General features: G+C 41.8%; 1 protein-coding gene across 1 annotated transcript in view; it reads left to right on the top strand.

Moving 5' to 3' along the window:
* tinagl1 (tubulointerstitial nephritis antigen-like 1) overlaps positions 1–20,760 on the top strand; it is a 21,057-nt gene extending 297 nt beyond the window's left edge. Inside the window, exons 2-12 of the mRNA XM_068576218.1 lie at positions 2,988–3,298; positions 5,141–5,207; positions 9,868–9,960; positions 10,056–10,170; positions 11,639–11,765; positions 12,016–12,166; positions 12,286–12,472; positions 13,636–13,681; positions 14,575–14,698; positions 17,561–17,606; positions 17,732–20,760. Of these exons, the coding sequence (XP_068432319.1) occupies positions 2,995–3,298; positions 5,141–5,207; positions 9,868–9,960; positions 10,056–10,170; positions 11,639–11,765; positions 12,016–12,166; positions 12,286–12,472; positions 13,636–13,681; positions 14,575–14,698; positions 17,561–17,606; positions 17,732–17,899 (1,428 nt within the window). The 5' untranslated portion in view covers positions 2,988–2,994 and the 3' untranslated portion in view covers positions 17,900–20,760. The remainder of the gene's footprint in view (positions 1–2,987; positions 3,299–5,140; positions 5,208–9,867; positions 9,961–10,055; positions 10,171–11,638; positions 11,766–12,015; positions 12,167–12,285; positions 12,473–13,635; positions 13,682–14,574; positions 14,699–17,560; positions 17,607–17,731) is intronic.
* The last annotated feature ends 1,656 nt before the right edge of the window (positions 20,761–22,416 follow it).

Raw genomic sequence — 22,416 nt, 5'->3', positions numbered from 1 at the left:
TTAAACTCGACATATATGCTTGTCGATCACGATTTCTTCTGAGATTTATTCCACTGTGCTTTGTGCCGTTGAACTTAAGTAAGTCAAGTTTTCATTGTTACAACATGTTTATCTTCTGGGTGTGGAATCGTAGGATACACTATTCAAGCTATTTATAGGTTCAAGATTAGTAGTGGGAGACTGTGATTTCTTTTAAAGAGGTTATTGTACAATGCGTTTGTGGTGACTCCATGTGATTCACAATGAGACACACCAAGTCCAGTTATCCTGTCACTCATCTGTTGAGGTGCTGGCCTCATGAGACACCTGCACGGTATTATAAATGGTCTCTGTTCTCCTTGACCTGCTGGCTGTCTTAAAAATAGAGCTGGACCGATAATTGTCAAGGACTGTGTGACGTGGAGAACTGGAGCTAAAAAGGGCTTTTATGCAGATACACTGAGCCAACATGCCTGAATTATCTGTTGAGTGGTGCAGTGATGTCTCAAAGTTCAGCTGTGTCAGAGGGGTCATAGGTAGTATAAGTATAAGTACATCATTAAACGTTTGGTGATTTCTTTTCATGAACCGCTGGTAGCCACGCAGATAGTTTATTATTAATTATTTTTTTAAATTGATATATCTGTCCCGAATATTTATGTCAACACAATGATGAGATTTGAAAAAAATGATATTATAATATATTTAAAATGTTCAACTCGCTGTTAAAAGCTTTTATAGAGACTGTCGTCTGTAGAAGAAGTATCTGTGTTTGCATTGAGGTCTGTGCTCTGTCAAGACTAATCTGAACACTGTTTTTACAAGAAGGTGCTGCTTTTATGTTATATTATTTGGGTGAACTGGCCTATTAATAAATACATGTCTGTGTTTTTGACATTATCAAAGATTCCTCACAGCATTGCTCAGTTCACTGAAATCAATCAGGTTAAAGTTGTGAACATGGTCCTGAAGCGGTGATGAAGGTCCAGCTGAAACAGTGACAGTGCAGTTCTTCTACTTCTGCTGTTTGATGTGTGTATGCACTTTATGCATGTGTGTATGCGGGTTGTCCTTTCTGAGGGTACATCTGTCCTGTGGCTTGGCTTGGGATCAGTAGCTTGGCTACAGCTGTCTGGCGCACTGACGGGCCATATGGCTTCATAAGAATAAAAAGAGCTGAGGATACGGACCCATCAGCTTAAAGGTCTCGCTTCACCTGAGAACTGTACCAAAGACAATCAGTTATTGTCATACGTTAAAGCTACTTGTAGCGTAAAGTTGCTCCGCAGAGGGAAGTTATTGATTGAGCACTTTGTTTTTTTTACATTTCCAGTTTGACCTAAACCCCTCAGCAGCTTGTTGGGCAGACTGGTGGGTGTTGTATTGCACTGCTGCTCAGTCTGCCACAACAAAACACTTGTGTTAAGGAGGAGACCTGCCCATCCCATGCTGCCATATGCCTTTGTGTGTGTGTTTATGGGTTTTGACTAAAGACACAGTCATGCAGAAAACAGTGCAGCAAAGATCTTTTGCTCCGAGATCTGATTGGATAATTAATGATGCTATTTATATAGGGCAGGCCCTTGTCTTTGTCTGGCCCCATATAGACTCACACATTCAGTAACCTGAGACACACACACACCCCCACACACCCACACACACACAAACACACACACACACACACACACACACACACACACACACAATCAATCTAGACATATGGATGATTTTGTTTGACGTTTTGTTAAGAGTGAAAGTTTTGGATTGCTCGTTCATACACACACACAAAGTCATGGTCATTGAAGTGTTGCACGTGTGTACAACCATACTGGAAATAAATAGTGTGACAATTACATCCTTAGAGGAACTACATCACCTTCTTGCTTCAAAGTTATTGGCCCCAAAAAAAGTGATGCAAATGTTGGGAAGTTCCTTTATTAGCAGTTTGTAAAATTATTTGGGTCCATTAACACGTTAAATTTCTTCTTTTTTATTTATTGTGCCCATTAATAAGAGTAACCAGCTGGAGCACAAGTGTGATCACATAGTTTCTGTCACTATGTTAAACATTTGGTTTTCCTCGGCCTGCCCGGTTCCTGTGCCCCAGCGTGGCTTTTAGATAACCGCTGCAGTCTCTGAGGACCATTAATACTGTATGGGCTGTGTCTGTTCATTCAGACAATTTCCTCGAGTGTGACAGATTAGCTTTGACAGCAGGACATTACTTTATTTCCGTGACTGAGATAATATGCGACTCTGGGACGATGATGGCCCTCCCTCACACCGGCAGGACCCTCATAGATACTGTAAAACATTTAATTACAGGGGGTTTGTGGTGCCTCTGGATGCATATGCCACTGCAATGCAGACATCGCTGCATTAGTGAAAATAATAACAGTTCAGGATTGACTGTTATTGTCCGCACGCATTAAGAAAAAAAATAGTATAATGTGGGCTGAGAAAAAAGAAAAGGTAGAAATGACCGTTTACCCATCATACATCCTTCAGCATGTTTAAGACCTCATTACATACTTGTTTTCCATCACTTTTTTTGCTGAGTACATTTACATATTTAGCTGCTGTTTGTTTTGGATGCTTGAAAGGAAAGTTGGAAGAAGACGGAAAGGATAACGTGGGTGTTGTGCGAGCTCTGTTTAAATGTATCTTTTGTGTGTGTGTGTGTGTGTGTGTGTGTGTGTGTGTGTGTGTGTAACTAAGTGCATATCCGTCAGTGTGTTTGTGAATTACACAGTGGGAGATGGATAATGTGTTGGCAGCAGTCATACCCCAATTATGCTGCTCACAGTACGACCTTTTCACCTCTCTTCCTGTGGAGTGTGAAGCATTTGGAGTGTGTCTCTTGTGGGGAAAAGCAGGCCAACGTTCACAAACATTTCTTTGCTCCCTCATGAAAATGTCCATTGCCAGAATTAATTATAGAAGGCTGTGTATTAAATGATATTACTTTTGACCTGACATCTTGAAATCTTATATTCTTCCTTTCACAGACTCATCATGAAGCTCTTCCTGTTGACTGTGGCGGCGCTGCTGCTGCTGGTGGAAGAGAGCACTGCAGAAAGAATCCTGTCTAGAAGGACCAAGAGGGAGCTGGCCAGTCCACTCCATGTTGGCGGCATCAGGGACCCGTTCGGCTCCTACTGCGAGAGGAGAGGGGGCTGCTGCCCCGGCAGAGACGACCTGTGCACGGTTCCCTACCTGGACACCATTTGCTACTGCGACCTGTTCTGCAACCGGACCGTCGCTGATTGCTGCCCTGACTTCTGGGGACATTGTCTCGGTGTGGAGCCGCCTTTCATAGGTAACTAAAAGTGCACTAGTGATTGAGTTAGTGTGTGCATTGCTGAGTTTTGCAGGTGTGCACGGGCCTGTCATAGTTAGTTGAAGTCAGTCAGAGAGCAGCACAGAACCCCACTGACAGACTCGTTGCTGCATCACAGCTCAAAGCAGCATGACACAAATGAAATACAATGAAGTACCTGCTTTCTTAAACTCCCAAGAAAGATAAATGCTGAAGATAAGGGACCGTATGACAATTATTGGACATATGAACACCTTCTTTTTCATGTCTGTTCGGCCCATCTTTTTATACATCTCAGAAGGTAAGGCCCTCCTTTTTCAAAAAGGGAAAGATTTAAATTAGCATAGCCTCATTTTCTGATCCTCCCGTGATAGAAAAGTTCAGATTTAGCACAGATTTTGTCATCTACCTAACTGTTGCGTTGACCACATTTAGGCTCCTCACACAGTCAAAACACCCTTCATTCATTGCAGAGGTGTGAAATGTGCCAGCGACAGCAGAGGACTACCTGCAAACAGAGAAGGGAACAGTAGGCTTCTTATTAACCCAGACGGAGGGAGGGAGGAGGGGTCGATGGAGGGATGAATGGAGGTCAAGAGAAGGAATGTGGGGTATGCGAAGGGAGGGTGACACAGACAAGGGGTGCGGGACGGGAGACAGAAGGGTCGTTAAAGGTATGTGTTACCTGGACGACAAGGTAGGGGTATCACGGAGTGTGACACTAAAGCACAAACACACACAACCGACCACAAGACTACAAAAGCCTGTCGGCGAGTCGGAATCTTTTTTGCAATAGATCGTTTCTCTTATCGCTGCCCTGCTGTCTCAGATTGTTCTGTTCTCATTTTCAAAGCTTTTGTTGAGCTAAACCTTTTACATTCTGTTGTCTAAATCGATGATTAACGATTGCTCACAGAGAAACATCTTTCCTTAAGGTTATGTAAACTTTTACATTCAATCACATACTTTCAGTTCAACAGAAGTCCTCTCTATAAAACCCTTCTCTGTCAATAAGTAACTTCTCAAACTCTTCAGCTCTGCAGTAACTGAGTTGTGACAGACTGGGTGAGACAGCTGTGAGGGGGATGATGGGTAACAGAGGGCCTCAGTCATAAATCACACAATCAGCTCTGAGCCTCACACCCCGGACAAGGAAACCTGCTCACACTGTAAATTCTCAGCCGGCTCATGCCGTAAATTCCATGTGAGATTCACACTGACGGCACCTTGCACTGTAAATCAGTGTGTAGATAAACCTCATTGTGAATCTTTTGGCCGACTCAAGTGTCATTTTCACAACCTGTAAGTGAGCGGGGTTCAAACTTCAAGAGAAATAGGCCAAATCCATTCCAGAAGAAACACTAATGCTGTGTCCCTGCTTAATCATTTTTGTGGTTTGTTTATGAAGATACTGAGTAGACCATTGCAGCTCATGAATGTTAATGATTTTCTGCTGCTTGATCGTGGGTGTAATGGTATGCTTTGTCTGTGGCCCTTAACCCTCGGTCTCATAGGTGAAGTGGAGCGTAAGCTGGTTAAAGCATGACGAGGCCCCGGAAAAGCTTGGGAAGGCAGGAAAGAAGCTAACGCCACATTCCTACACTGGATTACTAGAGCTCAGAGCTTCTTAGAACTCACATATGTTGTGTGTACACTCGCACAAAGACACAAACACACACACACACCTGAGGAGTTAGTGATTTTTTTAAATGTTTCATCACAAGTGAAGTAATTTGGTTAGTTTGACTGTGGCATATTAAGTGTGAGTGCTTTCCATACAAGTGCATCTCTGTCTCCTGTTTACATGCTTTTTGATTAAGTTACCCCTCTATGTCTCCTCAGGCACCTGCGAAAGAAATGGAAACAAGTTCTTTACAGGGCAAACATACAAAGAGAACTGCAATTTATGGTATGTATGCCTGTCTTTCTCCTTCCTCTTACGTCTCTTTCAACCTCTTAAATCCTGGGCTTTCCCTTAAATGTCTTTTTAAGTGGCCTAAAGCTTGAAAACATGGTTTCCCCCTCACTTTATCTAAATGCTCTGCATCTACTTGTTCTAACACTTCACATGTACCACAGCATGCATACTGAGTGAAACATTGAAGGCCAAGTTGCCAGGTTTTTATGGATGCCCGATTACAACAAATTATAGATGTGTAGTGCCTCACAGTTCTCCAGATGTCATGCTGACATACAGTACTTTGTGTTCTTAAAACCTCTGGGATCTGTCCTGGAGTAGAAAATATAGTGGGTGGGTGAATGAAATATGTTTGTGCACTGCATGTCTTCCAAATAATAAAGTCATTTTCAGTTTTTATATCCCTTGATCTTCATATCATTATACACACACACAAACACACACACACAAACACACACACACAATGTCTTTTTCCTAATGTTTCCTAAGTTGCTAATATTTCCTATCTGGTAGTTGTGTTTGTGAGTGCCAACTTCTCCAACAATGTCGTTCATATCCCCAAGGCCCACTGAGTAACATGGTCGATTTAACTTTAGTTGAAAAAGACTTTCTTTTGATCCTCTGAACAGTTCCTACTTTGATGTGGATACAAATCCACTTTCCTTTAATGCACAAAAGTGAGGCTTGAAATACAGAGCTCACGTACTCTTGTTTTAAGTCTTTTGATTAGAACTCCTTGACAATCTTGTATTATTGTAATTGGACAAATTTCCCATATATATCTTCACTTTATGACCTTGACATGAGCTCAAGCATTTCTAATAACATTATTTTAGATTAGCTTTCAGTACCAGCAAAGAGCATGTTTATCTCCTGGCCTTCTACATACACCCTGAGGACACCACAGTCTGCTGTGTGGCTGTTGACTTTTTCTGCGTGATAATAACACTCAAGGAGAGATAAAGTAGATCTTGAGTGACTCGAGGAAGGAGACGGAGGAGGTCAAGTGAGAGAAGGCAGGAAGAAGGGAAATTGAATTGCTCACCTGTCCTTTATTGTAGTTTCTCACGTCTGTGTCATTTAATCTTCCTCGAAGACCTTTTGTACGTGTGTGAACATGCACACCAATGTTGATTTAACATCCATTTGTACTTACCTATTGTATTCATCCTCATGCACCAAGAACACGCTCTGACTGTTAGTCATGACACGTCTAACACAAACCACGCTGACTCTGCTGATCCACTTAAAACCGAGCGGCTGTTCAACTTCAGAAGCTGTACTGTCTCAATCTTGTGGGCCTGAACAATGACTCTTATCATTGCAGCTCAATTAGGTTTGACTTAAAGGGTCTGAAGGTGTGCGTAGATAGGCCATGATGGCAGTTGATAAACGGTGGGACGAACGTTTCTTCTCAATGGAAAGACTTGTGGAAGCTGTGTGTTTTAAAATAACCTCCAGAGTCAGAGTTCACCGAAAACAGCGTTTATGTGCTAACTCCCTTTTACTGGCAAACAAAACGAGTCTTATGCACATACGCTCTCACACGTGTTTGCTTCGGCAATACACATGGATGCTTGAAAAATTGCACCACTGCTTTGGCGCGGAGGGACACACACACTCCCTTTTCCTACTCCTACTCCATCCACTTATTCATTTCCCAAATGTCCATCCTCCCGACTCTTGGAATCAGGGCAGCAGGGCGGAGGAGAGGGCTTCCGCTTTGAGTTGACAGGCCGCTCTCCCTCTTTTCCCTACAAAGTCTCTCATTAGCAGTGATCAAGCTCCCGCACACTGTTATCTAATCTCCTACACGTCTTCACTAACTACTAGCCAAACATCACTGATACAGTCATTACAAAGCTGCTTTTTGACCATCAGTATCACAATCTTTTAGCTTGAAATAACTCCTGGGCAGATTGTGCCAGTGCTATAGACAGCATGGAAACATAACCGTAGTTAGCATAGTGTGTGAGTGTGTTAGTGTGTGTCTGTGGCGGGCAGTCTTCTCTTGTGTTAATAGTGAATATACCCGTTTTCCTTCCCTGAGCTGTTGGCATCCTGATAACTCTACCTGCTCCAAATGATCTGAAACGCAGCGCCGCCTGCTCACACCCGCAATCTCACTCGGCCCTGAAGGAGCAACTATCTCTGTTGTGATTTGGCAACAGCTCTGCCTTTTTAGCATGCACTTCAGATTGGACAACATTGAATGCCAGCTTGGACTTTCTAAATTGTTGTTGAGTTTCTCAGATTAGATATGTCATATCTGAACACAAAGCATGGCTCTGTTGTTCCTACTGATTTGGCAAAGCACATTCATGTCATCCAAGTGTGTATTACTATACGTGTGTGTGTACGGTCTCAGAGGTGAGAATGTGAAATATCGCCTGCCACTGTCCTCGGAGCTGCCATATTTCTTTCTCAGCCACACTCTGTCCCGCTGTCTCCATGTGTCTGTCATTATGCCGGCCCTGTGTGCATGGTACTATTACTGTGTGAATTTATTGCTGTTTTTGACACACTGGTGCTGAACTGCATGTATGTGTTCCTGCTGGAGGGAGAGGTGAAAGGTCATTGTCACAGCCATTAGACGGTCCTGGTTTAAACTCGGCTACTCTGTGTGTAAGTGTGTCAGGGTGTGTGCGTGAAGACTTTTTTTGGTCGTGTCTCAGAGACCCAGCAGGGAGGAGTGAGTATGAGAGGTGATACACACTCTGTAGGTTCAGTATGACTGATAGGGAATTTGACCTCTTTGTGTGTGTGTGTGTGTGTGTGTGTGTGTGTGTGTGTGTGCGTGCGTATGTGTGTGTGTGTGTGTGTGTGTGTGTGCGTGCGTATGTGTGTGTGTGTGTGTGTGTGTGTGTGTGTGTGTGTGTGTGTGTGTGTGTGTGTGTGTGTGTGTGTGTGTGTGTGTGTGTGTTTGATGATCCTCTTGGGCAGGTTCTCCTCTTTGTAAACATGATGTCTAAAATGTAAAGTATATTTTATATTTTATGATTGGAAGTCTACACACGACTCTGTGGGAAACGCCTCATTCTTTCTCTCTTGCAAATGCACTCATTTATTATGATATTCCTGAAACAGCAGCTGACTTTGCAGCTGTTTATTTTTGGTGGCCTGGTAACTTTATTTAACTAGGTAGTCTTAGACAGAGCAAACTTGGAATGATAATATTTACAGTCAAAAAAACGAGACACGAAGAAAATATTAATACAGCTTTAAAATATCCAAAAGGGTAATGAAATAATCTAGCTTGTTTGCATTTCCTTTAAATGCTACATATTACTATATACTGAGTCCAGTCCAGTCAGGATTAATGTGTCCATAAAGAGACCAACTTTGAGTTACTGATAAAGCGTGCTATGATTGACTGGATAATGCCCCAAAAAGCTTAGGTTAGCATAAAGACTCAAACTAAATCCAGATCATACAAACAAGGTAGATAGTCTTAATTTTTTTTAGCTCTAGAGATGCTGGTTGAAAGATTGTGTTACCTTGAGACAAATCCAGGATAGTTGTTTTCCCGGTTTTCAGTCTCTATGCTAAGCTAAGCCAAGCTAACTAGCTGTTGGCGGTAGCTTCATATTTATTATAGAGGCATAACATGTTTCTGAATACCTTTAGACGTAAAAGTTGACCTACTAATAGTTTTATGAGTAAAAAAAAGTGACGTGTATTATATCTGTATTACTCTATTCTATTCTCGTTGAAAAATATAAAGTTTATAATGGACAGGCCTCAGTTTTGATGTTTTGTTGTGTCCAGACAGATGCTTTTAGCAACTCTATGTGATGGAATATCCTGTACGTCATTGTAGTTGTAAACAATTAATCAGCAAGTTTATAGAACTCTTGTGAAACTTGTGTACTTTTAGCTGCAGCAAATCATTTATTTAAAAGTATCGGCAGAAGGTGAACTGAAGTGCATGGTGACTCATCTGTGAGGAGGCTTTCTTTCCGGTAGAGTTACAAAGTACACTTACTCTACTTTAATGACGCATTTTCATTTTGTACATTTCGGAGGGAAATCATATTTTACCCCACGACATATATTTTACCCCCCCCTTCCACTCCAGCCACTACCCCCCATAAACACACACACACACACACACACACACACACACACACACGCACGCACACACGCACACACGCACACACACACACACACACACACACACACACACACACACACACACACACACACACACACACTTCACAGTGAGTCATCAGAAAGTACACATTGGAAGTTATTTTTAAGCATTCCCTAAGTAAACATTGTCGTCATCATTAATATCCTGTTTCTATCTCTTCTGTCATCTACTTGACTTCTCTGTTTCCTTCTGATTAAAATGGATCCTCGTTTTTCGGCCTTAAAAGGCTCAATGTTCCCTTTAACCTCTGCCTCTGTTTCTCACTCCCTCGTATGTTCTTTTTCCATTTTTTTTCCAGTTACTGACATTCTTCTCTCAATTAACTGCTTATTTGGGAATTCCACTGAGCCCTTGAATATTTGTGTATGTCATAGATAGTCCTTCTATTTTAGCTGTTGACCTCACTGGCTTTAGTAGGAATATTGGAATTATAACTTGCTTAAGCCTTTTAATGGTCTCAACTTTTGCCCCTGCTCTCTGTATGTTTGTCCTCTGTAGTACATGTGGGACCACAGGACGCTGGGAGTGTGAGCAGAACGCCTGTCTGATGGAGCCGGACGTTATCAACGCCATTAACAGAGGCAACTATGGGTAAAAAAACAAAGGCGTGATGACATGATATTCTACAATAAGGTCTTTATCACACACTGTGACTAACACATTATCCTCCTGGTTTGTCCTTTCAGATGGAAGGCAGCCAACTACAGCCAGCTCTACGGCATGACTCTTGACGAGGGCATCCGCTACCGCCTGGGCACTCAGAGACCCTCCAGGACTATTATGAACATGAATGAGATGCAGGTACAACATGCAGCTTCAATGTATATTTATTGTCCCCATTGAAGCTGTATGAGGTCATGTTGGTGAATTGTTAGTTTTGTTGTGGCTTGTCACTTCTGTAAAGGTTCCTGCATACTTCCTGTGAGTGATAAGGTGATTTTATTGTGATATGCAGGTTTGAAACCTATAACAACAAAGGACCGCTGATCAAAACGTTTCTCGCTTAATTATGGTGGCTTGTTGGTCTGCAATGGCGTCTAGGGCTGGAACCTCAGCGCACTCTGTTCAGCGGAGTCTTTGTTTATATTTCACCCGGACAGATTACATAAGACGGAACCAAAACATCAGACAGAGAAGATGGAGGGCATGGTGGCTGCCTTGAGAATAAAGAGCAAGCCTCTTTTTCAGTCCAGCCCCAGTGCCCCTGTTTACCTCTCCCAGCATTCCACGACTACATCCACCCTAACAACCTCCCAACACCCCCTCCTTCTTCCGCTGTCAGCGTGTCCCTACCTGTGCCAGGAACCAGATCAGAGACTTGCAGCCCATTCATAAATCTCTCTGTCCCGCTGCCCTGTGATGTCTGTATGTAGACTCCTGTGTGAGGGATGGGAAATTATTAATTCATGAAGACATATTTTTGCAGGCCATATCCCCTCTTTTATCAAACCTTTAGGTTGGGTGTTTCGTCTAGTTGTAGAAGGTCAAAGCGTGACAAAGTCTGAGATCAGCAGCATATTCAATTGTTATGTATCAGGTGGCAGTCTGTGCTTTGGATACCTTGCTATTAATCTGAGGAATGCTGCACAGGAGCCAGGCTCTGAGATGGTGGGAGGTGGGGAAGAGTGTGTGTTCTGTTATCATACACAACAGAGAGATTAGGAGAACGTTCAACCTTGCATGGAGACTAATACATCGAGTATGTTTAGCGTTTGGCCTGTGAGAAGCACCTGCCAGTGAACATGCGCTATCAAAAAGATATCATCCTGGTTAGGATTTATCATCATAGTGACGTTGGTGCCTCATGAAAGAGTTTGGTTGGTTCAAATGACGCATTCGATGTAACCAAACATCCTCATGCTTTTGCTGTCTATTCTACAGCGATTGGCCAAATGGGCCTAAATGCTTGTGAATAACTCCCTTCTACTGGAGGGTTGATTAGCAGATTTATGTAATCTGCCAATCCGAACTTGTCATACAAAGCCGTTCACAAGTAACTTTAATTGCAGCTGTTAGTTTGTGGGAAAAGAATGACATTGTAAATCCCTTTGTTGCAACTCTGTGTTTGTGGTTTGAACCGCTATTTCCTCTATTTTGCTCTAAATCGTTGTTTAAAATTGTGGTCTGCCACTTATGGTAATAGTTGTTTTACTGGGAAACATTAATCTTTTCTCTATGAGGATTGGTCTGTGACAGTGTAACGCTTATTAAGCTCTGATAAGCGCTTTGGAGAATGGACTTGACTTGATTAATTTATCCTCTCCGTCAGATGAACATGGATCCTAAGGGTGACCGTCTGCCAGTCTACTTTAATTCGACAGAGAAGTGGCCAGGAAAGATTCATGAACCGTTGGACCAGGGCAACTGTGCTGCATCTTGGGCGTTCTCAACTGCAGGTAGAACACATGAAGAACATGCAGGGAAACATGAGATACATTACAAGATGTAAAGGAGTGGTAGAAAATAGAATGAAACGCTGAAATACTTCTCTGAAATATATTTTTTTGGCGCAGATATTTGTTTTCCAGCGCATGCCAAACATGTATGGATATCTATGATTATTTTAGCTTCCTGAAGACACAAATTGTTAAAATGATATAAAACAATAAAACGTCATGTTGTAATAAAGCCTTTCCTTTTCACTAGCTGTGGCATCTGATAGAATCTCCATCCAGTCAATGGGTCACATGACTCCTCAGCTGTCCCCACAAAATCTAATTTCCTGTGACACGCGCAATCAGGGAGGGTGTGATGGGGGACGCGTCGATGGAGCCTGGTGGTACCTCCGCCGTAGAGGGTAAAGACTTCATGTTGTTTAATCTGCAGTAGAAACCAATAAAAGCAACATGCAATAAGTTTTGGGAGCAGCCTTCTGAAGATTAGGCGCATTTTATAATCTCTCCTCTTCTCTCACAGAGTGGTGACAGAAGACTGTTATCCATACCGATCCCCACAGCAGACACCAGTGGAGGTGGGCCGCTGTATGATGCAGAGTCGCTCTGTCGGCCGGGGGAAGAGGCAGGCCACACAGCGCTGCCCCAACACACACAACTACCAGAACGACATCTACCAGTCCACTCCGCCCTACAGGCTCTCATCCAATGTAAGCGCGGCACAAACACAACACAATACATGATGAGCAGGTATTCTCTGTACACCTTTCCTTCATCACTTCACTAGCACGTTTCAAATAAAACAATGAATATGCAGCATTAATATAATCGCTGTACATTTTGGGGAATAATTTGTGATACAGTACGTGTTTATTAAATTATGTGTTTCTTTTCCTTCATAAATGCACATGGGGATGTACAGGATTAAGTGCTTGACAGCACTGAATCAATGAAGAGCAAAGAGTTTTATTTTTACCTGCAAGTTCGCCACTGTCATGGTCCAGGAAATTGGATTCTGGAGTATGAAGGTTCAATTGAAATATAATACAGAATTTATTCAATTCTGATTGTAATTACATTAGTTCAGCTGGAAACATACTGGATGTAGAGGCCAGTGAGTGAATTAAACCAATTTGTAGACTGCACAGTGGATATCATTATCCATAATCCTTATCTACTCAAGATCAAGATTCAAAAGTGTATCTGGAATTAGATTTCTGTGTTTAACTTCTAATATCAATGTCATATATTCATGCTCTGCTACAATAGTGAGTTGAAAAAATCAGTCACCACATTAGGAGGAAACGCAATTGCAAAGCAGAGTACACGAAGAGTAAAAAAAAAACATATTGATAGAAGTAAAAATAAAAATATTAAAACATACTAAAAAGTATGTTTGTTGGAATTATTACAGAATGAGAAATACATCATTAAACTATGACCTCAAAGTGATTGATATTTAAAGGCACAATTTTAAATTGCTGTGTCCTCATGTAGAAAGCGCCTCTGCCCTCACTTTAGCACAAAGTATCACGTAACATTCCCTGAAATCATTTCCAGAAGCCATCTCTGCATGCAGCTCGGTGAATCTCCTCCAATTCAAAGTCCACCACTGAGCTGCAGCCGACATGTGGTTTTATCGGCCAGCATCCATCATTGCTAAATGACGGTGAATGTTTCTCAAAATCATTACAGCCTGTTGTTCCTGTCTCCCGATGGCCTGTGAAGTCAATAAGTGAGACATTAAGGCTGCTGGCCTTGCTGGACTCCATCTTGTTATCTGACTTTTAACATCCAGGGGGTTGTTTTCATCCTCTCCATTTCACTCACATGTATCTTCCTGTCATTCTCGCTCTCTCCTTCTTCCTCTCAGGAAAAAGAGATCATGAAGGAGATTATGGATAATGGCCCTGTGCAAGGTAAGTCAAACTTAATCTTATAGTGTCAACATTTGCTCCCAACTGAGTGTTATTTTTAAAAATGAAACAACACTTCCATAAGACACACACATTCAAATGCAGCCTTGTGTGAGGTATCCGACCTGGGATGATGTCATGTTTGATTTTGTCATCGTGATTGTTTTGTCATATGTTTCAACTTTGACCCCCAGTCACCATGGTCAGAAATAATGGGCCTTCATGTCGGTGTGGTTGAACTAGCTTTCCTCTACTAGCCTGCCTTACTGCGTGGTGCCCATCTGGACCATTGTCAAGTATACTTGAATAGAGAAGTTGTGTGCATGTGTGTAAGTGCGCGTATGAATGTGTGTGTGTGTGTGTGATTCTCTATGAGCCTGTGTCAGCTTCTTGTTTCATTGTTTAGCAGTCCAGGAAAACTTATTGGCTTCATGTCAAGTTTCTTTTTTGTCTTTTAGCTTTTCTTTGACACAAAGGCTGAGGTGTGTGTGTGTGTTTGTGTGTGTGTGTGTGTGTGTGTGTGTGTGTGAGTGTGTGTGTGTGTGTGATTGCGAGAGAGTTGTTCATAAACAATGAGGTCCAAACAGATTTTAGTGCAACAAGCACGCACGCACACACGCACGCACACACGCACGCACGCACGCACACAAACTCTCTGCTGCTCTGTCGGATGTGTGTGTGACTCTGGGGAAAATTTGAATTTGTTTGATGTAATATGTCATTTCTTTGAGATTAATTGTTGTTTGAATAAGATTTGGATCTTTCCCTTCAATAAGAGACCTTAATAGTCATATTGTGTGTGTGTGTGTGTGTGTGTGTGTGTGTGTGTGTGTGTGTGTGTGTGTGTGTGTGTTTTATGCATCAACTAATTTTCCATGTTTTTTTTGTTCTTGCAGCTATTATGGAGGTCCATGAGGACTTCTTTGTCTATAAGAATGGGATCTATAAACACACCGATGTGAGCTTCACCAAACCTCCACAGTACCGCAAACACGGCACACACTCAATTAGGATCACTGGGTAAGTTACCAATATACAGTTAACAAAACATGGTTTACCACTTTGTTTGTGAACAATCATCCTTATCATGACATAGCCGTGAATCTGCACAAATCTGATTATACTTTACAAACTATTTTGAGTTTGTGCTTTTGATGCTGAAAGTTATTGACAGAAAAACCATCATGTTAGACAAAAGCATTTGCCCTCTCAACCCAAGCCTCCACGTGTCTGGTCTCACCGTTGCTACATCCTCACCTGATGCCATTTCAGCAGAAATCATGTCTACTAAAGATGAATCAGGTTTCAGTTGAGTAGCTGCTGGATTCAAAGCACTACCTGCCTGTGTGTTTGCACACAGCTGAGATGGTACGTGTCAACAAGCTTCTTTCTTGGAGACACACAACTTGGCTCCACTCCTCTGTCTGCCCCAGACGAGCCCCCCCCCCCCTCCTAGTCCCCCATCCCCGTCTATCTAGTAACTACGGCGACCACAAATATGTAGGCGGGTAGACAGCCGAGACACCTGGATTACCTGCTCCCACCCATCTGTCTCTTGTTATTCCCCCTGTCCTCCTGGCTCTCCTGCCACATCTCTGTGGTGTCTCTAACATCCCTCCTCAGCTGGCCATCTGACTCACTGACTTGCTTCCTCTTTTTCTCTCCTCTCCACATCCAAACCAAAACGCTCTGTTATCATTCAGACCGTCTGCAGACAGACTGGTAGTAGTTTACTGCTCTTCCTATCTGTGGTTTGGAGAGCAGGGTGAGCTTTTGACCTCTAAAAAGTCAGAAACATTCTTCTCTCTTGTAAATATTTGATGGGGCTCTTCTGTGTGAGTCATCCAGCTGGTTTTGAAATGTGTCTGTTGAGACAATGATATGTTGCCACTCACTAGTTTCACTTTCCAAATTAGAAAAATGAGTAGCTACCTCGTAATGGGTGTCTAGCGACGGCTGAGGAATGTGTGTTTGTGAGCATTTGACTGTACCACAGAGTCTGAGCGTTTCCATGAACTTCAGTTTCTACAGACATGGCATCTCAGTGCCGCTATAAAAACAGCCTCTCGGCTTTTATCTGTTTGGCCATTAGTGAAGACAAAATACAACCCATTTACAAGCAACTTTTCATGTGCGTGTCTTGCATGGGCACATTATAACGTTTCATTTTGTTACATCATATGGCATGTAAAGGTATGTGTATGACAAACACTCCAACCTGTACTTAGCTCGTTTGAATCACATACTTCACAAGCAGTGTTATGAAATGTCCTCCTGCAAAACAGTGGATGCACATGTTTCCCAATACTTATGTCTTGCTTATAATATGCGGACTGTAATTACATCTCTAGCACGTCAATAAACTGTGGAGGTATGCATTGTGTAAAATGATGCTGCGGATGAGGATGTGGATTCCCACCTTTCCTGAATGCCTCCAGCTCTTGAGCTCCTGCTACGACACTGTGATTCTTCACTCACTTGGCCGGTAGATGTGGGTGTAGCAGCGACACAGGTTTAGGGGCGGATTGAGTGGGGACGGAACATAGTGTTTTGAGCTCCAACCTGCCAGCTACAGGCATCACTGTGTTTTCATAGGCCAAATCCCACAGCGGTGCGTTCCTTTAAGCCTAGGGCCTGGGAAAGTTTGTGGAAAGAGCATTGAGGTCCACTGTGGTGGAAAGGGCATTGTCTGGGCCGCTGATCCTGACTGCACCGGACAGAGAGAGGGGATCAATCCACGGAGAAGAGGTCAGAGGTGGGTTGATGGGCGTTGGGGAAAGGCGGGGCACATGGGCACAGCGGTATGCCCATCATTGTCCCCGCATGAGCAAGTGAGTTGATTGGAGGCCAGATAAGAGATCAGCAGTGGTCCGATTCTGTCTGGCTCTGTCCATACCAATAAATATGCAGACAGGCATCCATGTGGGATCACACACACATACTGTACAGGTGTGAATGTGCCCTTACTCACAGGCACAAATCCCAAACTCAGCTATTTTTAATGTGTCTGCGTTTGGTCAATGTGATGTCTGACTCTAATCAGGGAAAGCACTGGGCTTCACACAAATACACTCGCCGATAGAAGGGTGGCACTATCTGTTTGTGTTGAAGATGGTGGCAGGCTACAGGGTTTGCAGAGCCTGAGACTAGCCACCATATTTCCCAGCATTCCTTTCCCTTATGAAAGATAATAAGTGATTGCTCTCTTGGGAAGCGAAAGGCAGGGAGTGCAAAAACAGGATGGGAATTTGCTTCGGGAGAATGTTTTGATCAAGACGAGCAGCACTACCGGGCGTATGAAAGTTGGCAGTGGCTAAGCTAAGAGCAGAGTGCAAGGCATGATGGGAATGTATGGGCCTTTTGCCAAGGTTTCCTGAGAACAAGGCTGCTTGTGAAGAAGAAGGGTAAATATAGGCCTCGAAGTCCATATTCACATATGTATATTTTGACATTTTGTTATTTTGTTGTTGTCTTGTGGACTGAGGCGGTGTTCACTTCCTCAAAACCTTCCCTCTCCTTCCTGTTTCGTATCCGGTGTATGGAAATGGCAGAGGAAAAGGGGAATTCCGTGTTCTTTAGATTGGAATAATGTAGGAGTGCAACTAGGCGGTGTCCAGGATGTTGTTAACAAGATGACATATTTTTTCCAACTACTTATACCTCTTCCTGCTTTTCTTTATCAATAAATTCTGAGCATGTTCTGGGTAAACACATTACTGAGAAATGTTTACAGCTGACTTGTTTGTTGGGCAGCATCCTTTAATAATAATATTCTAACTCTCCACGCATCTGATTTTACATCTGTATTTAGGGTTAGGTTGGTGTCCTGTTGTTTGGCTCTAATGCATTTTGAGTAACTGTCTTCTCTGCTTTGTGCACCAGGTGGGGAGAGGAGAGAAACTTTGCCGGGGCATCAAAAAAATATTGGGTAAGTCATAGTGCTTAAAAAACATGCCCAAATAAGTCCTTAATTAGGTCAAACATGTTATTATTTCTCATGTAAAATAGTTTAAAACAGTGTTAGACTTTGAATCTGTGACTTTTTTTTTTTAGATTGCTGCCAACTCCTGGGGGAAGAACTGGGGAGAGAACGGCTACTTCCGTATCGCTCGCGGAGACAATGAGTGTGAGATTGAAACATTTGTGATTGGTGTGTGGGGCAGAATCACGATGGAGGACATGCACAGCCATCACCACCACCATCGCCGCCGGCACATTTAGAGACACGACAGATGTTACAACCCCACAGAGACCTTTGTTTTAATTCCCATACTATAGCTGTTTTTCTCCCCAGGGAAGAACCACACGAAAAGTCTCAGAACTTTAGCACATCCCCTAATGCATCAAGCTGGCTGGGACAGCCTCACTATCATCACCAGAGCCCCTTAACCCTCTCATGTTATACCTTACTTCACTCTGGGGATCAATACAACCCCTCTTCTTTTTATCTTTACCCTTTTGAAGAGAACAACCATCCCCCACTCCCTGTAACTCACCAAATTAACAATCAACTAAGTGAAAGCTCTTTTGTGTTGCCTTACACTTAGGCTCCTCAGGTACCTACTGATCCAAAGACCACACCCAGAATCCTCACGGTAATATCTGGTGAAACATGTCAAGTTAGGTGATGACAAAAGCAGAAGCTCAGTCTCATCTTTGTCAACCTGAACCTTTAGTCTTTTCTAAATGTATAATCCAGACAACCCCAATTTAGAGGGACAGTTTGGAAAAGAGGATATCCGAGAAGCAGATTATCAGACATCAGACCCCTCAGAGAGACACACCCAGCCGAACTGTGTAACATGATAATATGTCATAGATGACCTTCCTGACATTGTCTTACTGTCAGGTATACGGAGTTCACAGTGCGGCTCATTCCCTCAGTTTTAGAGAGGACACGTATATGGAGTTAGTAGCTGTAGAGTTTCTCACACATTCCATAAAAAATGCAAACATCTTATTTTAGAAATGGTAGAAGATCTGATGTGGAGTATAAACATTACAAAAAACTCTGAATTGGGTTTTTAAGAAGTTTTACAGTGCCACTGGCCATGACCAACACCACTGGACATTTTAAAGCAATTCAATAATAAATTAAATGAAATCTTAGCCCTTAAGATTAAATAAGATTAAAGATGTATCATTTGGCTGCAGGTGAAATAAATAATTGAAGTCACACTTGATGAAAAGTCACACTGAGAATAAAGATAAACATAAATGCCATACTACTATTCTTGACACCACTATCCCATTTCAAAGATGAATCCCTGATGCGCTAAGAGGTTAAAATGATTGTAATGCCTTAAAAACAAAGTTGTTTTGACCACAGCGAAAGAAAGCGTTAGTGTGTAGTAGTCTTAATTTGTTCCGTTCTGTGTACACCGTTACAGTTTGAGCTAAAGAAAGTTTTTTTTTCTTGTAGCAGTTATATTGTGAAGTTTTATTTTACTGCTTGTTTTACGATGTGCTTTAAGTATTAACTTTCATTACACACTCATCACACAGTCGCTTTTCTACTTGAGCTTCTACCTAGTTGTAACTGTTGGACCACAGCGAGGAGGATGAGGTGTGGCAAGGGGGGATACTGCTGCTAAAGTCCAGTCTGTGCTTCGGTCTGCCGAGTCTGTAGTTTGATGCTTTCATATGTAATAAACACGTAAAGCCACTTCTAACTAACGCAGAAACACTTCAAGTCCCACCGGTGCAGATGAGCTGCTGGGCTTCATGTTCTCGTGTGCATTTTGAGTATATTTTGTAAGAAAGCGTAACACCTTCCAACTTATTAGCCGTGTGCCTTTCTTTGCTACGTTGCTTTGTGATGTCTTTATTTCTGGCTAATTGAGGAATTTTCAGATCTTTCTGGTGCACATCCTCACTTGAAAAGGAAAGAATGGTGTATTATTACCACTTGCCTTAAATTACATCCTGGTGTGCTTTAGCTGTAACTTCAAAAGGCTTTTTCTTTTCTATACCATCACGTCTTGTGATCTTTAAGGTCCTTCTATCATCTCCTTCAGGCATGGCTAAGCAGAAAGACATAAAAGCAAAGAGAAATGTCTGGATGGATAGGTAATGTGCACTGTGATGATAGATTGCATGTTTCTCATGCAATGAGTCCATGCTTTTATTCTGAAGTGGGCGAGGGCAGTGGTAGATGAAGAGCGGCCCAACAACATGAGCTGCACAACAGGTTTACGATAAAGACGAAAAGGACAATGTGAAACAGCTCTTTGGCCTCAAGGGTGATTATGTCAATCTTTTGTCGGCAGAAAGAAGGAGATTCTTCTTTTCTATATTTTTCTATATCTGTGGGCATGTTGCTATAGCTCCTTTTAGAAGAGAAAATATGGACAAAAATTGCATTGCTAGATTGGTTCACAGTACTTATTGAAAGTACACCGATTAGTCCTATTTGTTTCATTACAATTTATTTCCACCAGAAGTTGTGTGTATCAGTGGGCAAAGAAAAGTTACTGCTTTCATGCAAAAGAAAGTATTGGAATCTGAAAGCTGGGATCATTTATTTTCTTTTGAGTAGATGCATCTAATTGTCAGTGTCCATTTATTTTGATTACAGTATGTTGCATTAATGGTCATTCAGGTTTATTGTTAGCTTGGACCTAAATGGTGATACTGGAGAGGGTTTATAAATACTCGCGTAGCATTCTCAAGTCAATATACATGAACACGCGCTACATTAATTATGAATAAATATATTTCAGATGGGACCAATAATAACTATATCAATAAAGATTCTCTGCAAAACTCAAATCTATTCCGAAATGTATTTTACTTTCAGCAACAGTTTTCTCCAACACAACCTCTCCTCAAAAAAGAAAAACTCTAGGAGCTGCAGCAGACATCCACTCAGAAGTTGTGTATTTTATGTAAAATAAACCACTCCATATTCATTGATGTGTAGGCTTTATTTATGACAAGATGTGTAAATTATATACTGTACTTTTATTCCTTGTTTTCCTGTGCAATGTTGTATTATCTCTGTCTCTTGTTTTGTGTGCACTAAATGCAATACCACATTAGTATTCACATGTGCGGCACAATAAAGTCTTTCCAAAACCACATGCTCTCGTTGTGAACTTGGACCTGTTAGTGTTGCATCATTGACGTTTTTAAACGGGATGATATGATCAGGGAGAATGCCGTGTTTAATCTGCATGTATGTAGGTTGGATGGTGGAGAAAGTGTATGATTTTTAGAAACTTTAGGGATCAGTGAGTCACAATGAGAGAGACTGGATGCAGGGGGAAGCTCCATGAGACGAGGCCGGGTGGGATGAGGACAGTTTTTATAAGATCCTGCTGTGTCAGCATACTCTTCCATCAGTGAGAGCAATAACTCTGACCAACAGTCAGTGAAAGACAAGGCCAAAGAGTATGCATAATCCTTCATAAATATAAGAATAACAATAATCATTAAGTACAGAAAAAAAAAATATATATATTTTCATGAAATGGCTTGAAGGATCCCCGAAACATCAAAATTGCAAATTTTGTCTCAAGAACCTTTGAAAGATGAACTAATGTTTACTCTTATTTCTCTACCAAATGTTTGTCACTGGGATTTATGAGTTTAGACAATGAGGGAATCTGATTGTGATGATCGTGAAGTGTGTTAAATTTGTTTTTCAAGATTCACAGGCTCTTTTTTTGTTTTACAGAAAATGTACGTATAGCACACAGGATCTGCTTTCAATGATTTAGTGATGTCTGAATTCTGGCTTTGCGTAGTTGTACGTATAAATGACTGTGACGACAATAATGCACGGACAGACAAACAGGTGCCAACTGCAACTCTCTTGTCTCTGTGTTTGTGGATACATTTTTGATTCAAAGACCAAAGCCTTCTGTGTGTTCTTTTTCCTCTTAGCTCAATTTCATAGAAGATCATAACAAAATTACCATTGATTGTAAAATTGAATTATTCATCTATAAAAAGAATGCAATCTTAAATCCGTACACTGTATTTCAATAATACAAACCCTACCTTTTCCTCCTCTGATTTGTTTTGGTATGTAAATGTATAGCATGTCTGTCCCATATAAACACCTGGGTGAACATCTGCCTCAGAGAGGGATGGTGTTTTAACCTGGAGAGAGGACACCCTCCTATTTGAAGTGAGAGAAATTGCAGGTCTGTAAAATTAGCCCCATTTAGCAAACAGTCACATAAATCAGCAGGTTCTGTCAGTGAAAACAACCAGGTGTCATCCCAGACGCCATGTTCAACACTTTGGCTGATAGGCGGGTGATAGACCTGTTGTATGCCTTAGAGCGGTGACCTTGACCTTGACCTTGCGTTCCTGCATCCAATCACTCACCTATGAAACCTTATATGCATTGCCCACTTTTAGTTACAACTGTAAGTATATGTGGTGTCGACAGTTTCTGTTGGTAACGTGTACAATTTTATCAGAAAAAAATCTGCCTTGTTGCAATATTTTACAAGCTTATGTTCAGTCTTAAACATGTATTTTAGCGATATCAAATATTTAAAAGGCAGTTTTACAATGTGCTTTTCTGAGCTAATGAATTACCAGGACTTTGACCTGGAAACTATTCATATACTTTTCAATCTGTTACTATAATCCCTGACCAAAACACAATGATAAAAAAACACAAACACAATCATATAAAGTAATGTCACCATGGTTGATTGCTCACAATTTATCTACGTGAAAGGGGCAGATGAATGAAAATACCCCCACCATCATCACTTCCT

The sequence above is a fragment of the Clinocottus analis genome, unplaced genomic scaffold, assembly GCF_023055335.1.
Source record: "Clinocottus analis isolate CAN_PGR_092001 unplaced genomic scaffold, fCliAna1.0.p SCAF_14, whole genome shotgun sequence".
NCBI classification, from domain to species: Eukaryota; Metazoa; Chordata; class Actinopteri; order Perciformes; family Cottidae; genus Clinocottus; species Clinocottus analis.
The sequence above is the reverse complement of the archived record's forward strand: the minus strand, read 5'-3'. Positions and strand labels throughout refer to the sequence as shown.